The sequence below is a fragment of the Mesocricetus auratus genome, unplaced genomic scaffold, assembly GCF_017639785.1.
Source record: "Mesocricetus auratus isolate SY011 unplaced genomic scaffold, BCM_Maur_2.0 Super-Scaffold_100003, whole genome shotgun sequence".
Classification (NCBI taxonomy): Eukaryota; Metazoa; Chordata; class Mammalia; order Rodentia; family Cricetidae; genus Mesocricetus; species Mesocricetus auratus.
The window spans coordinates 88,283,258-88,307,247 of NW_024429188.1; the positions used below are offsets into that span (position 1 = coordinate 88,283,258).

A 23,990-nucleotide genomic window follows, 5' to 3' on the forward strand; every position below is an offset into this window, starting at 1 on the left:
TTCACTCAGCCCCTGCTCCTCTTCTCCACCCACACCCTGTTACCTCAGCCCCTACCCCTAATCTGATCCTCCAGCTTTCCCTTGAGCTTTCCTTGTCATCTCAGCTACCACCCCTCTTTCTCAGTTCCTTTTCTTTTCTGTTGTTGTTCTGGGGGGTTTTCGAGACAGGGTTTTGGAGGCTGTCCTGGAACTCACTCTGTAGACCAGACTGCCCTCGAAATCACAGAGATCTGCCTGCCTCTGTCTCCTGAGTGCTAAGAGGCCACCACTGTTCAGCTTCATTTCCTCTTCTTACCTGAGCTCTCATTTCTCACACCAGCCATGGACCCTCCTCACCTGCATCCATCTTGGCATTGGCAGGCACCATCTTCACTAGAGTAATTGTTTTTCTTCACGGTCTTGGTGGTTCCAATCCCATTGCAGCAATTACCTATTGGTAACCTGCCCAAGGGGATGGAAACTGGACCCGATAGGGTAAAAATTGTCAGATGAGTTGGTGAGTTTTGACGTGTAATTAGAGACAGGAATGCCATAGGCTGAGATAGACTTGGGTCACATGGCATTGGAATCAGGAAAGCCAAGTTGCAGACTGAATAATAGAAGTTCACTGGTCTGAGAAAGGCCCCAAGGAAGAATGAGGTGGAGGTACATTGGTCCTGGACAGAGATCAAGAGGGTTTATTTGGAGGAAGACTGGACTAGTATATCTCAGAAAGAGGAGGTAATCTGACATTAAGACAGAGCACGACTGTGAACAACTTTCAGCTCCCCATGGATAGTTTTCTTTTCATGGTTTTGCATCTTTCCTCTCCATTCTGCACCTTGTCTATCACATCACATCTTTATTTATTCCAGGTTTCCCAGAGTTTTAAAATGATGGGTGCTTTATGGGAAGGCGAAAGCCAAGGTCTAAACATAATCCTGGGCCTCATCTTGGCCTTCAGCCTCATCTTTAGCCCGGAACTTACTCTAGCCTTCCTCTTGGGGCTGTTCTTGTACATCTGTCTGAGCCTAGGCGCGTCCATAGAGGCTTCCGAAATTACAGAACACAAGGAGTTAAACAAAGCCAAGGAATTAAACGAAATGGATGCAGCCTGTCCCACCAGGTTTTCTGTGGAGACAGCAACAAAGGAGAAAGAAAAGGAAGAATTGGTCGAAGAGGATATGGGTATACTGATCACAGATGTACGAGGTAAGGAGCCAAAGGATCAATGGGTTGCTGCCAAGGCACTAAGTGGTGGACAGTGGTAGGGAGGCAGGAAGGGGTATATGAGAGGGTATCAGAGTCACCCAGGCTATAGATTATGCTTAAGTAGCCATGATGTAGATTCCATCTGCTGGCCCTGCTCAGCTCTGGCCTAGGCCTGGGGGAATTGCTAGATATTTCTTTCCTCTAAACCTGAAGCTACATGGGTCAGAGTAAAAGCCAAGTTCTAAAAGGATCTTTAAAGTTCCAGGAGAACATCTGCCCTCTAAAACCTCGTGTTTAATAAGAGAGCTGAAATTTGAAACTTGTGAGGCCACAGTTAACTGTTCATAGGAAATAGGTGGCGGGGCGGGGGGGGGGGTGCTTGGAAGAAAATGTGAACAAAGCCTGAAGAAAAAGGACCAGTAGATGCCTCTCATTTTGAGTGCATGACTTTTTAAATTTTTCATTTTTAATTATAACCTTTTTAAGTTAAAATATATCATTTCCCCATTTCTTTTTCTCCCTCCAACCCCTTCCATTTTAATTTTTGAGAATTCTGTATATGAGTACCGTATTTACACAATTTACCGTCTCTCCTCCAACTCCTCCCATGACCACCAGTCCCCCACCTGCTCCCTCTCAAATTCATGTCACTACTCCTTTATTACTGTGTGTGCATTGGTGCCTGCGTGTGTGTGTGTGTGTGTGTGTGTGTGTGTGTGTGTGTATGTGTGTGTATGTTTGTGTAAATGAACTGTTGAGTCCTATAGTGTTGCTCATATATGTATGTTTTTAGGACTGACCACTTGGTATTCGATAACAAATTAGACCTTTTAAAATTGTAAAGAAGGGCTGGAGAAATGGCTCAGTGGTTAAGAGCACTGGTTGCTCTTGCAGAGCAACAGGGTTTGGTTGCCAGGTTTCACATGGTGCTTCAAAACCATCTGAAACTCTAAATTTCCAGAGGACCAAAGGCCCTCTTCTAACCTCTGTGTCGAGAGATTCTTGGAAATTTGGTTCCTCAATGTGATTAACTGGTAAAGGTCACTTTGTGGAAAGGAAATCCACAGGGAGATTCAGGCAAACAATAGCTTACCAGCAGATCTGTCCGCATAGCACATCAGAATGCAAGCTGACTCCATGACTCTGGTCCCTTCCTTCCTTCAAGAAGTAGTCAGTAGCAGGCTGAGCAGGTTACTGGGAAAAGAAATAAAATACAGCCATTGGAATGACCAAATGTCTGGAGTGTGAGGACCTGGGAAGGTGCCCAGCTAGTTGTTTCCTAATTGCTTCTATCCCAGACTTTTCCCAAGGATGCTGCTAATTTTTATGTGGTGGGCTATTTTTCCACATCTCTTCTCAAACTGTTTTTCTTCACTCTAGCCATAAGTCAATATGAGTTTGATCATTTGGAGGAAATCTACAAAGACATTGGAAGTAATGGAAACAACCAGACAAAAGAAAAACAACAGTCAGAAAAGGCTATCAAGGACCCTGATCCAGGCTATCCCAGCACCTTCAGGTACCCATGCACAGCTCTGTGTTACTCCCCGTCCCTGCATTTATCATCACTTTATTTTTTTAATTCTGCTGAAGTATCTGAGAAAATATATTTAAACTTAGATAGAAATCTAGGTGACCCTTTTTGAAATGTTGCCACATTATTGGTGTTGCTAGTGATACAAAATGCAGTTTGTTTTGAAATATATAGGAGAGCTCTTCAATACGTCTGTTTAAAGGCTACTAACAAGCAGTTATTCCATCAGACTTAGGAGCTGTGTTCTACATGGGCCAGTATCTGTTTAGTGAACAGTTAGCAGAAGCAGTTTGGGCCAGGCACTGCCTGGGCCTTCATTATATAGCCAATTATGCAGTTTCTGTAATGAGTGGAAGACAATACCTTTTAGACTGTTTTTGCCAACAAACAGAAAATGCTACTGATCACAGACAGGACCATGCTGTGTGGCTAATAATGAAATAGTAACCTGTAACTTTTATAGTTTTTGTCATTGAAAGTGTAAGTTAATCTTAGTGTTATCACTAGAGTGGCAATTAAGGTTAACCTTCTGTCTTTTTAAATTATACTTGAGTATAATTTAATTGTACTCTTTTCTATTTGGTTTTTATTAAGTTATCTGTTTGTGACAGGATCTTTCTAGGGAGGCCAGGACGGCATGAAATTCACTATATAGACTATGCTGCTATCCAATTTATGATAGTATTTCCATCTTAGACTTTGAAGCGCTGGGATTACAAGTGCAAACACCCATGCCCTGCTTCATTTTTAATTTTTATTTTTTCTTGCCCTCATGTTTTCAGTTGTGTGATTTCTAACACCCCTCTTTCCCTCCCCTCCTCCTCCCAGATTCCCCCTCCTACATTTCTCCTTCTCATTCATGCCTTCCTCCAATTTTTATAACAAGGGTCTTAAAGGTTGGGGAAGTTATTTAAGTCTCCAAATGCCCTCTCAAGTGAAAAACCTGGTGTTAGGAAAGGGGACAAGGTTGTTGGCATCACATGTTGAGGCTATCAGTTGCATAAGCACTCTGACATTGTAGCCTACAAGCTACAAAAGGAAAACGTGTCCTCTGTTGAATACGACTGAGCACACACATGTATAAGATTTGTGAGCTGTCTACTTTCTTCTGCTTAGGGAGTCGTCGTGGCTGATTGATGTTTAGTTACTTACTTTTCTTTTATCCGATTCCACAGCTAGGAGGTATCAAAGGAAGGAGAAACAAGAAGAAAGACTTCTTTTCTTGCTCTTCACTGTTTTGAGGATTTTCAGTTTTCAGAAGGCACCAGAAATTTTAATACTGATGTCATTCTGGTTTTCATCACCCAAAGGTGGATCTCAATGGTGTGTGCTGTTTCTCCTTCCTATTGGAAAGATATTGCATAATGTTTGGTAATGTTAAAAATAAATGTTAAAATAGGCAGAAATTCTTTCGTGTTTTATTTACTTAATCTTTACTAGAATCTGCGTTTTTCCTCTTTGGACAATTTTAATTTCATTGAAATGTGAACTTGTTTTAAATTACTTTATATAACCCAAAGTAAATTAAAATATCATGCCTAAAACAATTTTTGTGTAAAGGGAGATGAAGGCAAGCCTTCAGAGCTGTACTGTTCACTGCTGTAATCACTAAATGCTCATGGCAACTGAGTACTGACTTGAAATGTCGCTACTTGCGTTTTAGATGTGCTTTTTGGAAAAGAGTGTAATTTTCAAATTCACAGTTTAAGTTAGCATACAAAATGGTGTGTTTCACTATGGCTTGTTCATGTGCATGTGATTTTCTTTGTTCATATTCATTCCTTTCGAGTTCCTCTGCCTTATCTCTCCTGCCTTAGTCCTGCTAGACATCTTCACCCCCCTTAAAAGGCTTCCCTTCTGCTTTTCCACTATGAATATTCCATCTTCTTCTCTTTTCTCCTCTCTCATCCCTCTTGAACCTCTCCTTTCAGGGTCCCCATCCTATTTCAATGACACACACACACATACACTTAAAATTCCACATATAAGAGAAAACATTTTTCTGAATGTGGCCTATTTTGCTTAGCCTAATTATCTTCAATTTCATCCATTTTCCTGGAAATCTTATGATTTTATTTCTTTCTTTCTTTTTTTTTTGGTTTTTACGAGACAGGGTTTCTCTGTATTGTTTTGGAGGCTGTCGACCAGCCTGGCCTTGAACTCAGAGATCCGCCTGCCTCTGCCTCCCAAGTGCTGGGATTAAAGGCGTGCGCCACCACTGCCTGGCTGATTTTATTTCTTAATGAAAATGGAGAAAAACTTTCAATTTTGTATATGTTCCATGTTTTCTAGGTACATTCCTCTCTTGAACAGCTGTGCTGGCTCCATGTTTTAGCTATTTTGAATAGCAGCACTAAATATGGATTTTGTGTATCTCTGATCTGTAGACTTGGTGTCCTTTATGTATATATCTTAGACTGGTATAATTGAGTATTTGATGTTTCTATTTTTTTTTGTTTTTGAAGGAAACCCCACACTAATTTTCCTATCAGCTACACTAGCTTACATTATCTTCAGCAGTGTATAAAAGTTCCTCTTTTCCCCATTCATTACAATAGCATTTATTGATAAGACAATTTTTGGTTGTTAAATCATTCTGTTTCTTTGTATATTCTAGATATTAATCTGACTGATCAGTTAGTCTGACTGATGTATAGGTGAAAATCTTGTATCAATTTTATTCAGGGTAATAGGTAGGGATATAACCCTATTCTTGTACATGTATTTATTTAAATTTTTTGAGACTGGCTTTCACTGTGTAGCCATCCCTAGCTGTCCTGGAGCTCATTATGGTCTCGAACTTTGAGATTCTCCTACCTTTGTCTCTCCAGTGCTGGGATTAAAGGCTTGATCCCAAGGGCCAGCCTTCTCTTATTTCTTAAATGTAAGGGATGTAAATATTGCTGGACCTCACTTCCTGTGAGCACATCTAATTTGGGGGTCAAGAATATTAGTCTGTGACTGTCTCCTGGGTAGCAGGTGTAAACATCCTTGGCAAACTAACTATGTCCTATTGTCTTTTAGCTAGTCTGCTACAGCCCTTTACATTTTTCACACACTGGGCTTTTCCTATGACTAGAAGGGGTGCTAAATTAAACATGTCACTTTTGTGTTTGATCAAGTCATTCCTATTCCAATATAAGTAAATATATCTTGCAGTCTTGACCTAGGTTGAGGAGATCATGGCTGGCATTTACTAAAGTCAGCATTTTGAGGCATGGCTTTCCCACACGAAGGCCTTCTCTATGGTCAGTTTCCGTATTATTCCTCCTCACCCCCAATGCCCATTATGACCTTATCTCCTAGTCCCTCTATGAGACCTCCTTTCCAGACACCTTTTGCAAAGAAGTCAATGAATGACCAGTGTTTAAGATAAGACCAATAGATTTCTCACAACAGTTATTTTGTCCTCAGGCTACTCATCCATAGACAGTCACTAGCTAGGGCCATAGCCAAAGGGACCATAGTCTGTTTTACTGGTGTGGGCAGTTCCATCACAGCATACTAGGTCTGAGGAGTGATCCATCACTGTCTATTCCCAGTTAGAATCACCTGGAAGAGATAGTAAGTTACATTGATGGTGTCCAGGAATTAGGGTTTCCTTGAAACAAGGTTGCAATCCATACTAATTTATACGACAGGGTCGGAGAGGCTGAGTGGGAACTAGCTTGGATGCACATCCCCAGGATCAGGAAAGACATCAAGAGGCAGAGTAGGAGTTGACTCATTGTCCCTATTTCTAGGTCATTTTGATATAGTCAGTTTCAGTGACTAGTTTGAGTTGGCTATCACAGTCCGCTCCTAACTTGGGTCCACAGCAGCCTTGGTATGAGTGGTATATCCATAGCTTGACACTGCAACTTTAAGAGCTGAGGGAGTGGTGAGGATTAAACATTTATTTGTGCAGTGTCAGCCAAGTCTTCAAGAACCTCTAGTGACAGTTATGTCCATACTCTCTCTGATACCCTCAGTCCTTTAGGAGTAGTGGAGGTGGCTGGCAAACATGATCTCAAAAGAACAGTAACCTGTCTACAGGATGTGTAATTCATCCTAAACAGTACATGTGGCAGAACTAAAGTCCTGTTTATTTTCTTAACCAGGCCTGGAGATTGGGGGTGGTACTATATATGAAAGTTTCAAGTTGATTCTCTGTGCAGGTAGAATAAGCTACCCAGCATGAAAAATACACGCCATAACCAGCAAGTACCGTTAGCCTCCGCTGGGTTGAGTGTCAGGAAAGTCCATTTATAGATGTTTAAATAGGTAGGAGCCATGTTTTGTGTCAACGTGGGGACCATGGGTCCTTGCTTGAGATTTTTCCAAGAACGCACAGACAGGCTTTGCTAGCTCAGTGTTGTCAACCTTACCACCACCAAATATCTTTGAAGTAATTCTTGTAGGGCAGTTTTGTTCCCAGATGGGTTGTTTCATGAGCTGTCATCTCTGGAATTATTTTCCTATCAGTAGCAATCAACCAGGCCTTCTAATTTTAGATAGCTCCTTCATTAATTGTTAAAACAGCCTTTAGGGGATAGTGAGAGGAGACTGGGTGTCATGGAGGATGCCTGTCTGGCTACCTGGTCATCAGTTGGTTTCCCTGATTCACTCAACCTTGATTCTGTGTGAGCCTGGCAGTGTACCACTGCCATACCCAGGGGGCCAGCCAACTTCTAGGATCTGGAGGATTTGGTCTGTTTTTAAATGCTTTTACCCATGGCAGTAAGCAGTCCCCTTTCTCTATATATTGCTGTGTTTGACATAGTTTTAACTTTCTTTTTATTTATTGTGTGTCTTTCACATCATGCATTTTGATTCTATCCATTTCCCTGTCCCTTCACATCTGCCCTCCATCTTTGCAATGCCCCCCAATAAAGCAAAATTTAAGAGAAAAAAGGAAAAATGTAAAATCTCATCGTGGAAGCTACAGTGTGACCCAGTGAGTCATGTAGTGAGCCCCTTTATCCATACATCTTTATATGGTGTGTTCATTGCAAAGAGTCATTGGTGTAGATCGAGGCCTCTGGTTTCTGCTTTACTATCGATGCTCGGCCCTCACTGGGACTCCTCTTGGATATCCTGCTGTTGCCCTGTGTCGTGGAGATCCTGCAGCTTTGGGTCTGCAGGTCTGGCCCCTTCGCATGCTCCAACAGCTCATAGATGAGGTGGATGGTGGTGTGAGGCAATTCATAGCCCTGGTTCTGGGCCTGGGTTTTTCAGCCAGCCAGCTCTCTCTCATACTCAACACTGGGTGAAATCTCCAGCACTGCCCAATAATTTACCTTATGCAGCAAGCAGCAAGGGGAAGGAGCTGTTCTCCTGCTCCCATGCCCTCAGAAAGGCTCACCCACACCCACCGCACTAGGGCCAGCTCTACTGTGTTGCCCAGGTGAGGTGCAGGGGCCACTCTTCCCAGTGCTGCAGCTGGGGGGGCAGGGACAGCTCTCTAGCTCCTATAGCCCTAGGGACAGCTCCTCCACCTGTCCTGGGTGTCATTGAGGGGTGCATTTCTCCTCCACCCATACCATCACAGGCCAGATGGATAATGAGGACTCACAATATCGGGGCTGGGTTACCCACACCTCTGACAACAGGGTCAGCTCTGCTATGCTGCCTAGGCAAGGAGCAGGGCCCACTTTCCTGATTGCTGCAGCTGGTAAGGGGTAGGGTCAGCTCCCTCGTCTACAGGCAATAAGGGGCAAGGAGTAAGGGGGGCATCTCTCCCCAACCCACACCACTGCATGACAGACAAGTCCTGGGGATAGCTTTGGCATACTTACAGCTTTAGAACTGGCTCATCCACACCTCCACCAACAGGGTTGGTTCTATTGTGCTGCCTAGGTGAGGTGCAGGGTCTGCTCTACCTAATGTTGCAGCTGGTTGGGGGCAGGGACAGCTCTCCATCTCCTGTGACCTCAGGGCCAGCTCTCACATCCATACCAGGCATTGCTGGGGCAGGGGGTGACTCTCTTCAGTCCATGCTTCCCCAAGACAAATGAGTAATGAGGACAGTTCTCCTATGCTCACTACTTCAGGGCTGGCTCAACCACACCTCATCCAACAAGTTTAGCTCTATTGTGTTGCCTAGGCAAGTTGCAGGGCCTGTTCTGAATGTTGCAGCTGGGGGTGGGGGACAGGGACAGCTCTATCTGCCTCAGGCATGGATGGGAGGAAGGGGGAAGGACATCTTTCCCCCACCCATGCCACCACAAGACACACGAGAAATGGGGAAAACTCCCCCATGTTGAGTCTATCCCCTTTTGTAGGTTTCAGCTCCCATCAGTAAAAAGTCCCATATCTGAGGGAGTGGTTCATCCTTTAAGTCTGGCCACGAGGAGAAAGTTCCTTTTATAATTTCCCTGAAATCATGGAGGGACTTTCCCTCCTTTTCAGGCAAGTATGTGTCTGGATGACATACATGCATGTCATGTTGTTTAATGAAGAAAAGGTCTGTATTTTCCCTTAGTGGACATACTGGAACCCATTCATTCCTGGAATGCAGCCTACTGGTGTCTGGTGAACATTTCCATGAAATTGTTGGATCGGACAGCTGCCTGGCAGGACAAGTTGGCGTGCATTGTGGCAGGCAAATGCCAATGAAAGGTTGTCTTGCAACTGCCTCAGCAATGTGAGGCTGCACTCTGCTCTTGGGTTGGGCCATCCTTGGTAAATCTGACTGTCCTACCAGGGTATGGGCTCCCAGAGCTAAGTGTGGTTGTACACCTAGAATAGGGCCTGGGCTTAGTCTAGGAGATAGGCTGGGGTCTAGAGGGGGAACAGGAGTGGTAAATAAGGGCCACATTATTGATTAGGTCTTTAGTAGTATGAATGTTCTAAAATCCATTCTAGTCTCTCTGATCATTATTAATACACATGAAAAAGATTAAACCATTATATAACACACCTTGTGTTGGTTGATTTACATGTGGATTTCTCCAGTTGAGTTCCTGTTCTGAAACTCAGCTAATTGTCTCACTAGCCAGACTAAATAAATAGTTGATGTTATAACTCCTTTTCCTCCTTTACTGTGTATCATGCATTTTGCATGAGCCCAGTGGCTTCATGATTTTGAAAATGACTTGTTTAGAAGCCCATCTTTTTAATTAATTCTTATCTAAATTAAAAAGTCTTATTTTACACACCAATCCCAGTTCCCTCTCTCTCCCGTTCTCCCATTCCCCCATTAGCTCCCCATCCACTCCTCAGAGAGGGCAAGGCCTCCCATGGGGGATCATTAAAATCTGTCACATCATTTGAGGCAGGACCAAGACCCTCACCCCATATATAGGCTGAGAGAGAATTCCCTCCATAGGGAATGGGATCCCAAAGCCCATTCATGCACTAGGATAAATACTGGTTCCACTGCCAGTGGCCACATAGACTTCCCAGGCCCCCAACTGACACCCACACTCAGAGGGCCTGGTTCGGTTTTAAGCAGGCTCCCCAGCTGTCAGTCTGGAGTCAGTGAGCTCCACTTGTTCAGGTCAGCTGTTTCTGTGGATTTCCCCAGCATGGTCTTGACCCCTTTCCTCATCATTCTCTCCTCTCTACAACTACTAGATTCCAAGAGTTCGGCTCAGTGCTTAGCTGTGGATGTCTGTTTCTGCTTCCATAAGCTACTAGATGAAGGCTCTAACATGGCATTTAAAGTAGTCATCAATTTCATTATGGGGGAAGAACATTTAAGAGTACCTCTCCACTATGGCTTAGATTCTTAGTTGGAGTCATCCTTGTGGATTCCTGGAAATTTCCCTAGTGTAAGATTTCTTGTTAAGCCTGTAACAGCTCCCTCTATTAAGATATCTCTTCCTTTGCTCTCCTCCTCTGTTGCTCCCCCAACTCAACCTTCGTGATCCCTCATGTCCTCCTCTCCCCTCCCTTTCCTCCTCTTTCTCCTGATTCCCTCTCCCTCCCCCATGCTCCCAATTTGCTCATGATCTCTTGTCCCTTTTCCCTTCTCAGGGAGTCCATGTATGTCACTCTTAGGGTTCTCCTTATTTCCTAGCTAGAAGCCTATCTTTGTGTAAGATTTAGACACAGTCTTCAAGCTGGCTGGTTTATAGCTGCCATGCCCCGCATCCCTTATCCTGCCCCACCAAGGCCCACTTGGAGGCCATCAGCTTGGTCAGCCACATCAGTATGGAGACCACTTCTTCTATTCTATATAAGGTTACCTCTTAAAATATTTTTTCCACTGACAATCCTCAGTCTGAGTTGTCAATATTCTATTTCCCTTCCTCCCTCATTCCCCAAACAGAAATGAACTACAGAACAAATTTTATTGAATTTATTTGCTTTGCATTAATCAAAAAACAAGAAAGCTAAAAGAAACAAGTAAACTTATCAGAATACATTTCTAGGCACTGAAAAACTTATGCTTATAATAAGTAAACACTGATATTTGTTAGTAATGGGAGAGATATCATTAATGGGGAGTTCTCATAGTGAGAACAATGTAATGAAGGCATAGGTAAAAATGGGGAAGGGAATTGTCAGAGCAATATACTGAAATTACCTATGTTAAGGGCATTGGTTTAAACAAACTATTCACTATGGGGATATAAATGGAATGAAATCCAGTCAATCAAAAACTTAACATAATCAAAAGGGCAAAACTAGAGGATCAAAATTTAATGAAAAATCCATCATGTTGTTGTACAGCATGTCATTATACTATCATCAGCAAAACCCAGCACCAGTTATTTAAGTTAGCTATAGAATCTCATTGCCTCACTAGACTTGGTTTTAATGGGGAAGCATCCAACATAGATGTTCAGGGCTGCATGTCTGTTTAAGCAAAGCAAGCACAATATGACACAAGTAGATGCCCTTGGATCTAGGAAAAGGAGCTAGGTTTAATTGTTAAGGCATTTAAATGTATCTCTTATAATATTTGCTAAATTTGAGAGATAAATGTGGAAAATTTGAGGATGGAAAGGTTAATTAAGGTGGGAATAAAGCTGCCTGCCATAGATGACACCACACAGGAATTCATTAGTTCCATTTCTTGACTGGAAAAGCAATGTTACCAACTTCCTCAAGTTCCTGCTACCAGGAATTCCCTGCTATGATGAACTATACACTCAAACTCCAAGCCAAAATAAGTCCTTTCTCCTTAGGTTGACCTTATCAGAGATTTATTGCAGCAATAGGGAAAGTAACTAAGACACTGAGTTACACAGAGTTCTTTGCCTTAAGCCTGGAGACAGAGAGGACACAGACACAGTCTAACTAGTGAACTTGTCATCTTTTTGGCTGAAAGTACATCCATTCCTTGGGCTAAATCACCTAAATCTTTCCGTTAAAATTATTCAGTTGAAAGAAATGGCAATCGTTAAGTTGAAGTGAAATATGGTTGTTTCATTTCTTCTAAGGCACAATGTCTAAAGTTAATGATTTTGCAATTCTATAGCATAACTTTTCTGGTGAACATGCTGGGATATTGGTAGTGACATGCTGAGGGTTAGATATTAGTAGCATTTATTTCACTCAAATAATTAGAAACGTTAATACCTATTTCTAAAGTTATTTTCCTTAATAAAACTACCCCTAGTAAAAATGTTATATGGAATTACCACAGCTACTGGCAATTATTACTGAAAATGCTGATGCTTTAACCAGGAGCTGTTTATTGTATGTTGTCTGCCATTTGGCTCCATGCTTTGGCCTTCTTCTTGGCCATTGAGAACCACACAGGCTCCTCAGGCGGTGGAAATTTGGATGGTAGACTTGAAGAACGTCTGGTTTCTCTCTCCTTGCCATGTGGGTGAAGCATGTTCGGATCATCAAATACAACTGGAATCACAGCAAACAACACTCAGTCAAAATCCCAAAGACACTGGAATATGTTTCAAGATGAAATGCAACGGGGCATCCTTTCAGGTTTTCTCCGGTCACCTAGTTCTTAGTACTTTCAGACCACTGCTGTCTTAGAAGTTAGACTTCTAAATATCAGAGTTTAAGCAAACAGCACAGTAGGTATTTATGCCTGGGGTGCAGCATCAACTTGGAAATGGTTATAGGATCGTAACCATGGGAAAAGACATGAGGAGAATCTTGCAGTTTAGCAGTCACTGTTTTGACTTTTGGTATTTGACCATCTTGTACTTTTAAACTCACACCCAAAGGGAAACATAATGTAGCTATTCCTTTTTTTAAATTCCAGATCTGTTTTCACCAGTTACTGACATTGTGAAATTAAATGACTTATGACTCAATAGATCTATCTAATAAAAAAGAAAGAGAAATAATACTCTGCTAACTACTGTGGCCAAACATACTACTCTCTGTTTCCCAACTCCACTCCCTCCCTCATCCTACTCTATTGCTGAATAATTCAATGGCTTCGACTAAACCAGTGGTCCTCAATTCTCACTACACATTGGGATCAGCTAGGAATATTTTTTAAAATACCAGTGTCTCTGGGGTGTGATGGTACATACCTATAATCCCAGCCTTTGGGAGGCTGTGGCAGGAGGGCCAGGAGTTTGATGCTCTAGCTGAAATCAAATGACAACTACAACAACCAAAAAACAAAGAAATGCAAAAACTGGCAGTGTCCATGCAGTTTCTTGAACCAACTGAATCAGTATGGATGGAGTCAGGCTCATCTATCATTTAACAAGCTTCCTGGTGCATCTATTCTTCAGGGGAGCTGAGAACCACATTTCAGGAATACACTGCTCATAAGACATGGAGCAAGACAACTGTTATTTCCACAGACAAATAATGGGTTCTTGGGTCGAATGTAAATCCATCCTCCTCTCCAGTTTCAGTGAGAGTTCATGGATGATGGGGTGCCAGAGGCCAGAAGTCTTGAATCAGACCAATAACTCATTGCAATGAACATTTGCAGATGGGGCTGAATGGACAAAAGGGTATACTGTGTGACACTCCACAGCTCCCAATGCCACTAGGTTGAATGAAGAGGTGTTGGAGAGGTGGAAATGATGGAGGGTCAATGTGGGCTCTTTTGTTTTTTTTATTTTGTTTTGTTTTAATTAATTTGGGGGATGTTCTTTTGGGACAATGCTGCATGGGTGAAGGGCAGATATGAAGGGACTGGAAGGTAAGCAGGATTGGGGTGCATAGTGTAAAACTCCCAAAGAGTCAAAAAAGAATTATGTTATTTTAAAAAGATCCTCCTCTCCTTCAGTTCCTGCTGATAAATTTCCTCTGGCACATAATTCTCAGTGATGAGGTCACACTCTATCATTTCCTGTCACATTTATTTGAAACTTTCAATATGCCCCCATGTCTCACACCCCTAGTCATAATATAGAGTGTGTGAAGCAAGCCTTTTCAATAGTTATGAATCAATACTACCGAGCCTTTACAGTGGATTATTGTCAACAGTTCAATTGAGGTTAGAAGAGGTGAGGAAACAATGTTTTGCTATCAGCTAGAAAATGGCTTGGTACTTCCCTCTCCTACCTAGCCACAAGAATGTTTTGTGCCTTGCCTTGAAAGCTTCTTCAGTGAGGTGAGAGACTAGAAAGGGCTATGGAAATTGCACACTGGACTAGGATATAACAATTGGATTTTCTTAAAGTAAGCTAATATCTGTTACATTTCATGGAAGAGACATGAAAGAATCATGAAGCTGATTTGATTAATAAGAGAAACACAATGACCCTGAAAATGCAAAACGTTGCACCACATTCCTCCCTGGCTATTTTTGACAGGTCAGAATGAGTGCTTTCACCTGCTTTTGTAGACTTAGACATCTTTGACATCTCCTGTCTTGGAATATTGGGAGAAAAATTCATTCTTGGTAGGGCATCAGTTATGGGTTCATGTTCCTGTAATACCAAAATGAAAACAAAACCTTTGTAAATCCTGACAATAAAGACAGTAAACTACATAGAAGACTGCATGGTACAAGGCCTATCTTAGATACTATGAATTCAACAATCAGAAGAAAAGTGATAGAGAATATAGATATTAATGCAAAAGTATACATCTATATAGAAATACATAACTATAGAAATCGATTATAGAGATCAATAACAAAAGATAGCACAAAGTTCCTTGGGCTTGGAATACATACATACATACATATTTAATGGTTTATTTGGAAATATATTATTTAATGGTGTATTTCTTTTTATTTTGTGTGTTCAAATGTTTTGCTGCATATATGTGTATGCACCACAGACACTGTGCAGTCCCTGAGGCCAGAAGAGAGTATTGCATCCCTGGAGCTGGAGTTATGGATAGTCATGAGCCACTATAGGTGTGCTGGGAACTGAACTCATGATCTCTGCAAGAGCATTAAGTGCACATAACCACTGAGTAATCTCTCCAGTCCCAGAACTTAGATTATTAACAAAACCCAAACTGACTCAAATTTGGCATCTTTCTTTCAGACCAGGAAGAAAAGCTATTTACTTATACAAATAGTGTAAACAAACAGACTGATGTGAGAATATATTCCCTCAATAAATTTAGCAAGCACATGAAAGTATGAGATCTCACATACAGCTTTTGATATGTAAATGTAATATGCTTTCTTGTGTAGGGAGAGATCTAGATGTCTGTGGCGCTGACCACGCCCATTTTGGGTATGTCCACAGGTGCGTACCAGTGTGTGGAATAAAGGGCTGAGAAGAGGGGCAGCTTAAACTCTCTCTCTTTTCAGGGTTCCAGTTGGATTTCAGAAGGCTTCAGAAACTAACCTGGATTTTTGGTTTCTCTTGTAAGTAATCTCTCCCTAATAAAATAACATATGACATTCCTATCCCGTGTATGGTAATCTTCATCTGACATCAGGTGTCACTTCTGACATCATTAAGGTTTGGATGAGATAGATATGGTTAGAATGGGATATAGGTAGATTATTATATCTTCTTGTGATTTACCTTAGTGATTATTAGCTACAGACAACTTACAATGTTATAGATTCTCGTGTGATGCAAATTATGTACTATCAAGTTATATCCCACCAATTGCATGGAAACATCACAAAGGAAAGGGGAGTGTTTTATTTTTGTCTTAATAGGAAAACCCATCTCCAGAAAGCAAAAAGACACCAAACGTGTAGAAACCTAAAGAAGAAAGGATAGCTATCCAAAAAGAACCATCAAACAAAGGTGAATTGGTCTTATGGTAAACTCCAAAACTATTTCTTTGCAGTAATCTATTCTCTTCACTTCCTAGTACTATTTTAGTCCCAATTCACTCAAACCAATGCTGGCTTTGGAGTTGGATTTGGCTCTCCTCCTCTAAATCTAAGCATGTTGAATAGCTTAGGAGGTTTTCCTGGAATTCACTCTGTAAACCAGGCTGGCCTCAAACTCACACAGATCTGTCTGCTTCTGCCTCCCGAGTGCTAGGATTAAAGGCATGAGCCACCAAAGCCCGGCTCAACTTTTAGGTTTTTATATTTGGTATTTTATAATTTAATGATTTAAATAAGTACTGCAGCCTCCTCCTGAGTTGTCTTCTTGCCTTTATGATTGTCTTCCTTCCATAGTTTGGAAATTGATCAAAGCCTCTCACATTATAAAGTTAATATCAGGGTTCTTCTGTAACCGGGGGCAGTTGTGGAGTTTAAGTTGTATTCCCTGTGGTCTCTCTATCAGATTTCATGTTCTAATGAAAACACAACTTCAAGTCAGTTCTATCAGTCATACCTTTTCAACAGGTAAACATAGTCCTACAGAGCTGGAGAGATCGCTCAACCGTGAAAGGCTAGGCTCACAACCAAAACTGCAAACATAGCCCTACAATTTCATTATTTATTTATTTGTTTGCTTGTTTGTTTATTTTAATTTCATTTTACATTCCAACCACAGTTCTCCCTCCTATCCCTCCTTCCACCCCCGCTCACCTCTCCCCCAGGCCACCCCCTTTCAATTCTCCCAACTGGTAAGGGTTCCCATGAGGAGTCAACAAAGCCTGGCACATTAAGTTGGGGCAGGACCAAGCCCCTCCCTGCATCAAGACTGAGCACAGCATCCCACCATAGGGAATTGTCTCCAACAAATTAGCTCATGTACCAGGGATAGATCCTGGTCCTACTCTCAGGGGTCCCACAGATAGTCCAAGCTTCACAACTGTCTCCCACATGCAGAGGGCCTAGTTCAGTTGCATGGAGGCTCCACAGCTGTCGGTATAGAGTTAATGAGTTTCCATGATGAAGTAAGTGTTATTACAGTATATTCCTTCTTGGGGTACTTTAGATAGTAGCTTCCTCTAGGATGTTAGCATGTTTGTTATGTAAATTGTAGATCATCTAACACATCTATCTTATCTTGCATATTTGTCTACATTGCTTTATTCATAAACATCCCTTCTCTCCCATAGGTCTCTATTGCCTATGAAATAAAATTTAAATGATTTAAAGTGATGTATGGGACTTGTAAGACCTGCCTCTTACCTCTCAGCTCTTTACATTGTAGTCAAGGATTACCAAACTACTTGTAGTTGGTTTTGACTAGTGACGTTATTGTACTGCTCTGTGTGGTGCTTATGCTCTGCCTCTGCCTGGGGCACCTTTCCCTCTTTCTTCACTTGGCTCAGTCTTACTCATCTTCTATGACTCAGCTCCAGCATCAACCTTTTCAGAAAGCCTTTCCTGTAATCTCTCAGAGTTAAGCTTATTTATTGGTCACTTGTACAATGTTGACTCTGTGCCAGAAACCATTCTAAGCACACTAAATCCTCATAATTCTACAAATTAGGTTCTGTCGCCATCACAGTTTCCAGATAAGGAAGCAGAGGCATTAGAGGTTTAAGCCACCCATGTTCAAATAACTTGCATGTAGCAAATGTTCACACAACATTTAAATGGCAAATCCACATCTCAAACATGGGCCACATGAGTTTTGAGTCTATACCCATATACTGTTTAGTTTGTTCTGGAGACAGGATTTTTTTCACTGTTTCCCAGGCTGTTTGAGATCCTGTGGACACAAACAATCCTCCTGCCTTATTCTCTTGGTGTGTATCCTCTTAATTCATATGCTGTGTGTTTCACAATGTCCTTACTATGCTTTCTCAAACTACCTTAGGAATGCCTCTGCCTTAGCATTTAGTGCAATCGTTTGAAAATATCTTTTTGCTCTACATAAGTCTCTCAAAGTCCATTATCCTCTGAGACAATACAGTACTGTGATTAATAGTTGAGATTACAAGATTTAGAAGCAGATATTGCCTGGGGTTCAGTCCTGTCTCATGTACTAGCTATGTAATCTTATATGTGTTATTTAACCTTTTTTCACTTGTTTTGCTCATTTTCAAGTAGGACTAAGAATACTGAGTATTTGAAAGGACAGAATGGGAAGATGTATCAAAAATTCCTGTCAGAACATAATGCATAGCAAGAAACTCTTATTAATAGATGCCAATTGCAACTTGTTAACATCCCTGTGTCTCCAGCAAATAGTATGTTGTCTCAGAAATAGACACTTGGAAACTACTTGCTGAACCTGAATACAGGTATATGTGAAGTGTACCTTAGTATATATGAGTTCACAAGTGATGACCTGTAGTTACATAGAATACTCACTTAGCTAGTACACCTGTAGGAGTTTTACCCCAAAGGTTAGCTAGCTTACAACTCTGTAGTCACGCCACTAATAAGCACTCTGTTCTTTGTGGCAGTAAGTTTTAATGCAGTGGAGCCCAGATGGGATAGCTAGCACATCACTTAGTGTAGGGAGAGCTCTAATGTACCTGTAGAACTGACTTAGCCCATTTGGTCATGGTCACAGGTACATGGGAGAAGGCAGGGGCATAAAGAGCTAGCAGGAAGGGGACATTCTTTTCTTGGAGTTCCGGTCGAGTCTCCGAGACCAGCAGAGTGCTACTTCAGGTTCTTGGCTTCTCTTGTAAGTGACTTCTCCCTAATAAAGTATCATATGACATCCCTACTCTGTATATATTGTGTAGCTTAATATTCCTTTTCATCTGGTACCAGGACTGGGATCACCACTTGCTGTCTCTTCTAGCACCAACTCGTGCACCCTAGAGAGGGAACCCATGCCATGCGGCCTCACAGCCACCCCAGGGTCTAGAAGGGGAGGAGGTGCACATGCACACCCACACACATTGTCTCTCGGTTTCCTAGGTGGCCCAGGCCAGACTCCCCATCATGGATCTATTTGAGGGTATCGTCCCTTCTGAAATAAATCAGTAGGAGTTGTATAGTGTTTTCAGATTGCCAGGGAAACACTGCGTCTTCAGTCATATTTAAGTGCATTAAAATGGAATTTGTAAAAGCTAATATGAAGAGGAATATTATTTTACCTTTAACTAATGAAGAAATTTCATCTTTATGGAAGGACAATGAATATTGGCAAAGGGCTTGCAGTAACTTTTTGGGAACAATTAGTAGCAATTATCCCAAAACAGAGAGAATCAAATTCATAAAGAAAACAATTTGGAGACTTCCATGTATTGTAAGAAAACCACCAGTCCCTAGAGTCCCTACATTCTACACTGATGCAAACAAGTCAGGAAATGCAGTTATAAATCATGAAACATAAGTAAAGTACAAATCCCTTACAAGTCTTACAAAAGGCATAGTTGTATGCCATTCTCATGGTACTTACGGATTTTACAGAATCTCTCAATGTAGTCACTGACTCTCAATACGCAGAGAGAGTCATCTTACACATTAAGATTGCTGAATTGATTCCTCATGATACCAAATTAACCTCATTGTCTATGCAATTACAGGAAACTATCAGAACTAGAACTCATCATATATATATATATATATATATATATATATATATATATGTATATATATTATACACACCAGATCCCATACGGGCCTGCCAGGTCCTCTAGCACAAGGTAATGATAAGATTGATCATTTATTAATAGTAAATGTGCTAGAAGCTTCATATTTACATAAAAACACCATGCTAATAGCAAAGACTTACAGAAGGATTTTTCTATCACTTGGCAAAAAGCCAAGGAAACAATAAGAAACTGCCCCACCTGTTCATTCTGTAATCAAACTCCATTACCAGCAGGCAGTAATCCCAAAGGTATTCACAGAAATGCAACTTGGCAAATGGATGTATTTCACTTTCCAGAATTTTGAAGTTTAAAATATGTGTACCATATGATTGACACTTTTTTCGGGGTTTCAATGGGCCACTGCGCTGAGCTCTGAAAAGGCATTCTGCTATCACACACCTCTTAGAGGTGATGGCTGTTATGGGCATACCTGCACAATAAAAACTGACAGTGCTCCAGCATATGTCTCCAGCAAATTGAAACAGTTTTTCAAATATTATAACATAAAGCACATAAATGGTATACCATACAATCCCACAGGACAAGCAGTGGTTGAGAGATCTAACCACACTTTAAAAGAAATGCTCCATAAGGCTTCAGAAATCTCTGGGGCCTTGGGTAGTAGATTAATGTTCACCAAGGCATACAAATGAACTTTGGGAGCCCATTCCACATGGAGGGATGCTCTCTCAGCGTGGACACATGGGAAATGGCCTAGGTCCTGCCCTGGATGAAATGACAGACTCTGGAGATTCCTCCAAGGAGGGCCTCACTCTCCCTGGGGAATGATGTGGGGATTGGGCTGGGGGGGGAGGGTTGGTAGAGGGACAAGGGAGGAGGTGTGGGAGAGGGAGCTGGAATGAGAAAAAGAATTTTAATAATTAAAAAACTTAAATAAAAAGAAATGCTCCATAAACAGCCAGGGGAAACAAAGACCCCCAAACACAGATTACATAATGCTTTATTAACACTAAACTTTCTTAATGCTAATGAGAAAGGACAAACAGCTACAGAAAGACACTGGACAATAGAAAAAAAAAACTTCTAAACTAAATCAGCCGGTGTGTTTCAAGGATGTAATTACCTTATTATGGAAACCAGGATGTGTGTTACTTTAGGGAAGGGGTTTCACTTTAGTTTCTGCAGGAGAAGAAAAGCTTTGGATACCATTAAAATTGATCAAGATTCGATCTAAACAGGAGAAACCTCAGGAGGAGGAAAGATAACAACTCATCCACAAAGTCATATTCCACCAGGTATATGGAGACCTCACAGAGGAAAGGGAAGTGTTTTGCTCTTGTCTTAACAGGAAATCCCATCTCAAAAAAGCAAGAAGACACCAAATGTGTAGATACCTAAACAAGAGAGGATGGCTAGCCAAAAGAACCATCAAACAAAGAAGAATCTGATATTTGGTATCAATGTCTAATTCTCTCAGCTTGTATCCTTACAAAATCTATTTCTCTTTACTTCCTAATACTCTTTTGGTCCCAACTCATTTAAACCAATGCTGGCTTTGGAGTTGGATTTGGCTTTCCTCCTCTAACTCCAAGCATGTTGTTAATATAAAATTCAGAGTTTCTGTATTATATCAAGGAGCCAATTGATTTAAGACAGAAGAAAACAAAATCTAGGGACTGTCATCTGGTTATAGTCGGTTCTTTCTCTGAAAGTCTAATTTCCCTCATATTTACTATCTTCCTTATTGTTGCCTTTCCCGGTATGCATACATATAAAAGTTGAAATTTTTTTGTTGACATTAACGTTTGAGTTTTTCACAGAGAACAAAGAATTTCCTAACAGCAATCTTCAAACACTCCGGAAAGAAAATGGGACCCCACTTAATCAATTCCACCTGATCCGACTTGATGCATCTGAACTGACAAGTACCACCCTGAAAACGGTTTAGGACTATATCACTCTAGACAACTCCAGAATAATTAACTGATATGGTGCACCCTCTTATTACATTCTGGCCAAAGCCTCAGACAAGAATTTCAATCGAGATAAGAACTTCAATCAAGTCTAACAGAGACTGGGTACAAATGTTGTAGCTGGTCCACTTGAGACTTTCACTACACTAACATTTTCTTCCCACAGGATCCCATGAGGTTATTGCCATCCCATTTCAGCAGGAAGTAATTCTGAGAATATTACGTCCTCTTTCCTTACTGTTGATGTTACAGGATAATTTACACCTGTTTAGAGTTAGTTTTCAGTTGTTTAGGGTTGGGATTGGGAAGAGGTGTTCAGACTTGGGCATCTCTATCAGATAAGTTTAGGGTTTAGATGGGATAGATGTGCTTTGGATAGGATATAAGTAGATTATAATTTGTTTATCATCTTCTATGTATATATGCTTTATATATGTTTGAGACAGTTTTTCTATTGACACAACTTAGTTTTGTTTCAAGTCTAAATCTTTTTTAGACTGAAAGGGGAATTGTAGGGGGAGATCTAGGTACCTGTGGTGCTGACCACACCCGTTTTGAGCATGGCCACAGGTGTGTTCAGACGTGTGGAATAAAGGACAGAGAAGAGTGGCACTCTCTCTCTTTTGGGGGTTCTGTTTGGGTTTTGGAAGGCTACAGAGACTAACCTGGGTTTTCAGTTTCTTGTGTAAGTAATCTCTCCCTAATAAAATAACATATAACATCCCTATCCTGTGTATGGTAGTCTTCATCTTACATTCTTGGGTTCATTTTCTGCAGATTTTCTAAGATGAAGGTAAGGAATCATTCCATCATCCCTGGTCCTCATGTCTAGTCCATCCTGGAACATTTTAAAATCTACAGGCAAGTGTGAAACCCAACCAAATCAGTATGTAGAAATGCAAACATCAACACTTAAAACATGCATATCTAGGGATTGATACGGAAAGAATAATGAAATATATATAAATATAAAGAAAGAATAATGAATGATGGGCATAAAGAAACATTAGATGAAAAAGAGCTACCCTTTTCCTAAGGTTTCACTTTCCAGTTTTAATTACACATGGTTAGTCACAGTCCAAAAATAGTCAATGAAATTCTTCATATGTAAGCAGCTTTACACTTCTAGCAATACAGAATCCTAGTCCCTTCCTATCCCCACCTGGCTGGTTATGAGTTTTCCCTTAGTTCAGCATCCCACACTATATGTTCATGTTTACTGCCTTTTACTTAGCTGTCTTAGATGTCCAATGCCCTGGGATGGTATCATCATAGTGCCTGTGTTCAGATCACCCTTATTTATTTATTTATTTATTTATTTATTTATTTATTTATTTATTGGTTTTTACGAGAGAGGGTTTCTCTGTATTGTTTTGGAGGCTGTCGGTCCATCCAGGCCTCGAATTCACAGATCCGCCTGCCTCTGCCTCCTGAGTGCTGGGATTAAAAGCGTGCGCCACCACCGCCCGGCGGGATCACCCTTATTTTAAAATAGCAATAGTCCCAAAGTGGAAGATGCTGACCATCCAGATACAAGAAAGAAAAGCTCTAAAGTTCCTCCATTACGTGAATAAGCAAAAATCCTGGACTTACTAACATCATAGATTGTGGTTGCTAAAATCTATAGTAAAACCAAATCTAATTGGGAAGAATGCTAGCGTTGAGCTCAGATTTTAAAAGTTAACAGTCACAACACATAAGTAATGAGTTAAAATGAAAAGGCCATTCTCTTTCCTATGTGCAGTTCCAGGCATACACAGACTCTTGCAATGTAGTCTCTATGGTTAAAGGGGACTACCATTTTTATAGTTTGTGACTTAAGGGGATTGCTATGTTTATAGTTTGATTTCCATTTATGAAAATCATGTGCCTGTGCTTAAAGGTATAACATATAGTCACTCAGTTTTTGCCCTATTCATTATCTCTGTTTTCTTATTGTTGTTTTTAATAACACGGCTGTTGTTTTATCTACTCATTTTTATGTAACCTACTTCATGGAATCCTGCTTTAGAATATTTAGGGCAAAGCTTGATTTATAGACTCTCTTCACATCCATTACTTTTCATAAAAGCTATAAGAACATCAAGGCTGTCACATTTGTGTTAATACAATATAAAGACACTTGAAGAATTGTCCTTGATTAATACTCCCAATAAGAGTCAGTCACTGCGTGTCTGACATAATTCCCAGTGCAAGCTTAGTCAGTGGCCCCACTAACCTTTGGTGGAATTTCCGAGTCTGGATCGTGTTTTGACTCATATCTTGATTCCTTAATCTCAGCCTTGATTTCAGCTCTGACCCTGGATGTTTTAGGAAACTGGGATACAAAGCCCTTTTGCCTCTGTTTTGCCACATTGATCCAAGTTGGCTCTGGAGTGCTGTCTGCCTTCAAACTGGCAGTCTTTTCTGAAAAAGAAATGAAAGAATTAGAACAGAAACCAGGCAGACAGGGTCTTCAGTCTAGTGGAGGTTGCCCATAATAGTGTTCTAAATGGGTTCCTTTCTGGTTGCCAAACAAAATCAGATACCACTTAGAGAAGGGCCATTCTCATTTGTCCCCTTCCTACAAACTGGGAAGGCAT

The 23,990-nt window shown here is 41.0% G+C and overlaps 1 protein-coding gene across 1 annotated transcript in view; it reads right to left on the bottom strand.

Annotated features, from left to right (window-relative positions):
* Positions 1-10,995: 10,995 nt before the first annotated feature.
* Positions 10,996-23,990, bottom strand: part of Kiaa1210 (KIAA1210 ortholog) — a 44,532-nt gene continuing 31,537 nt past the window's right edge. Inside the window, exons 9-11 of the mRNA XM_040744546.1 lie at positions 23,627-23,814; positions 14,427-14,523; positions 10,996-12,517 (exon numbers count right to left, since the gene is read on the bottom strand). Of these exons, the coding sequence (XP_040600480.1) occupies positions 12,351-12,517; positions 14,427-14,523; positions 23,627-23,814 (452 nt within the window). The 3' untranslated portion in view covers positions 10,996-12,350. The remainder of the gene's footprint in view (positions 12,518-14,426; positions 14,524-23,626; positions 23,815-23,990) is intronic.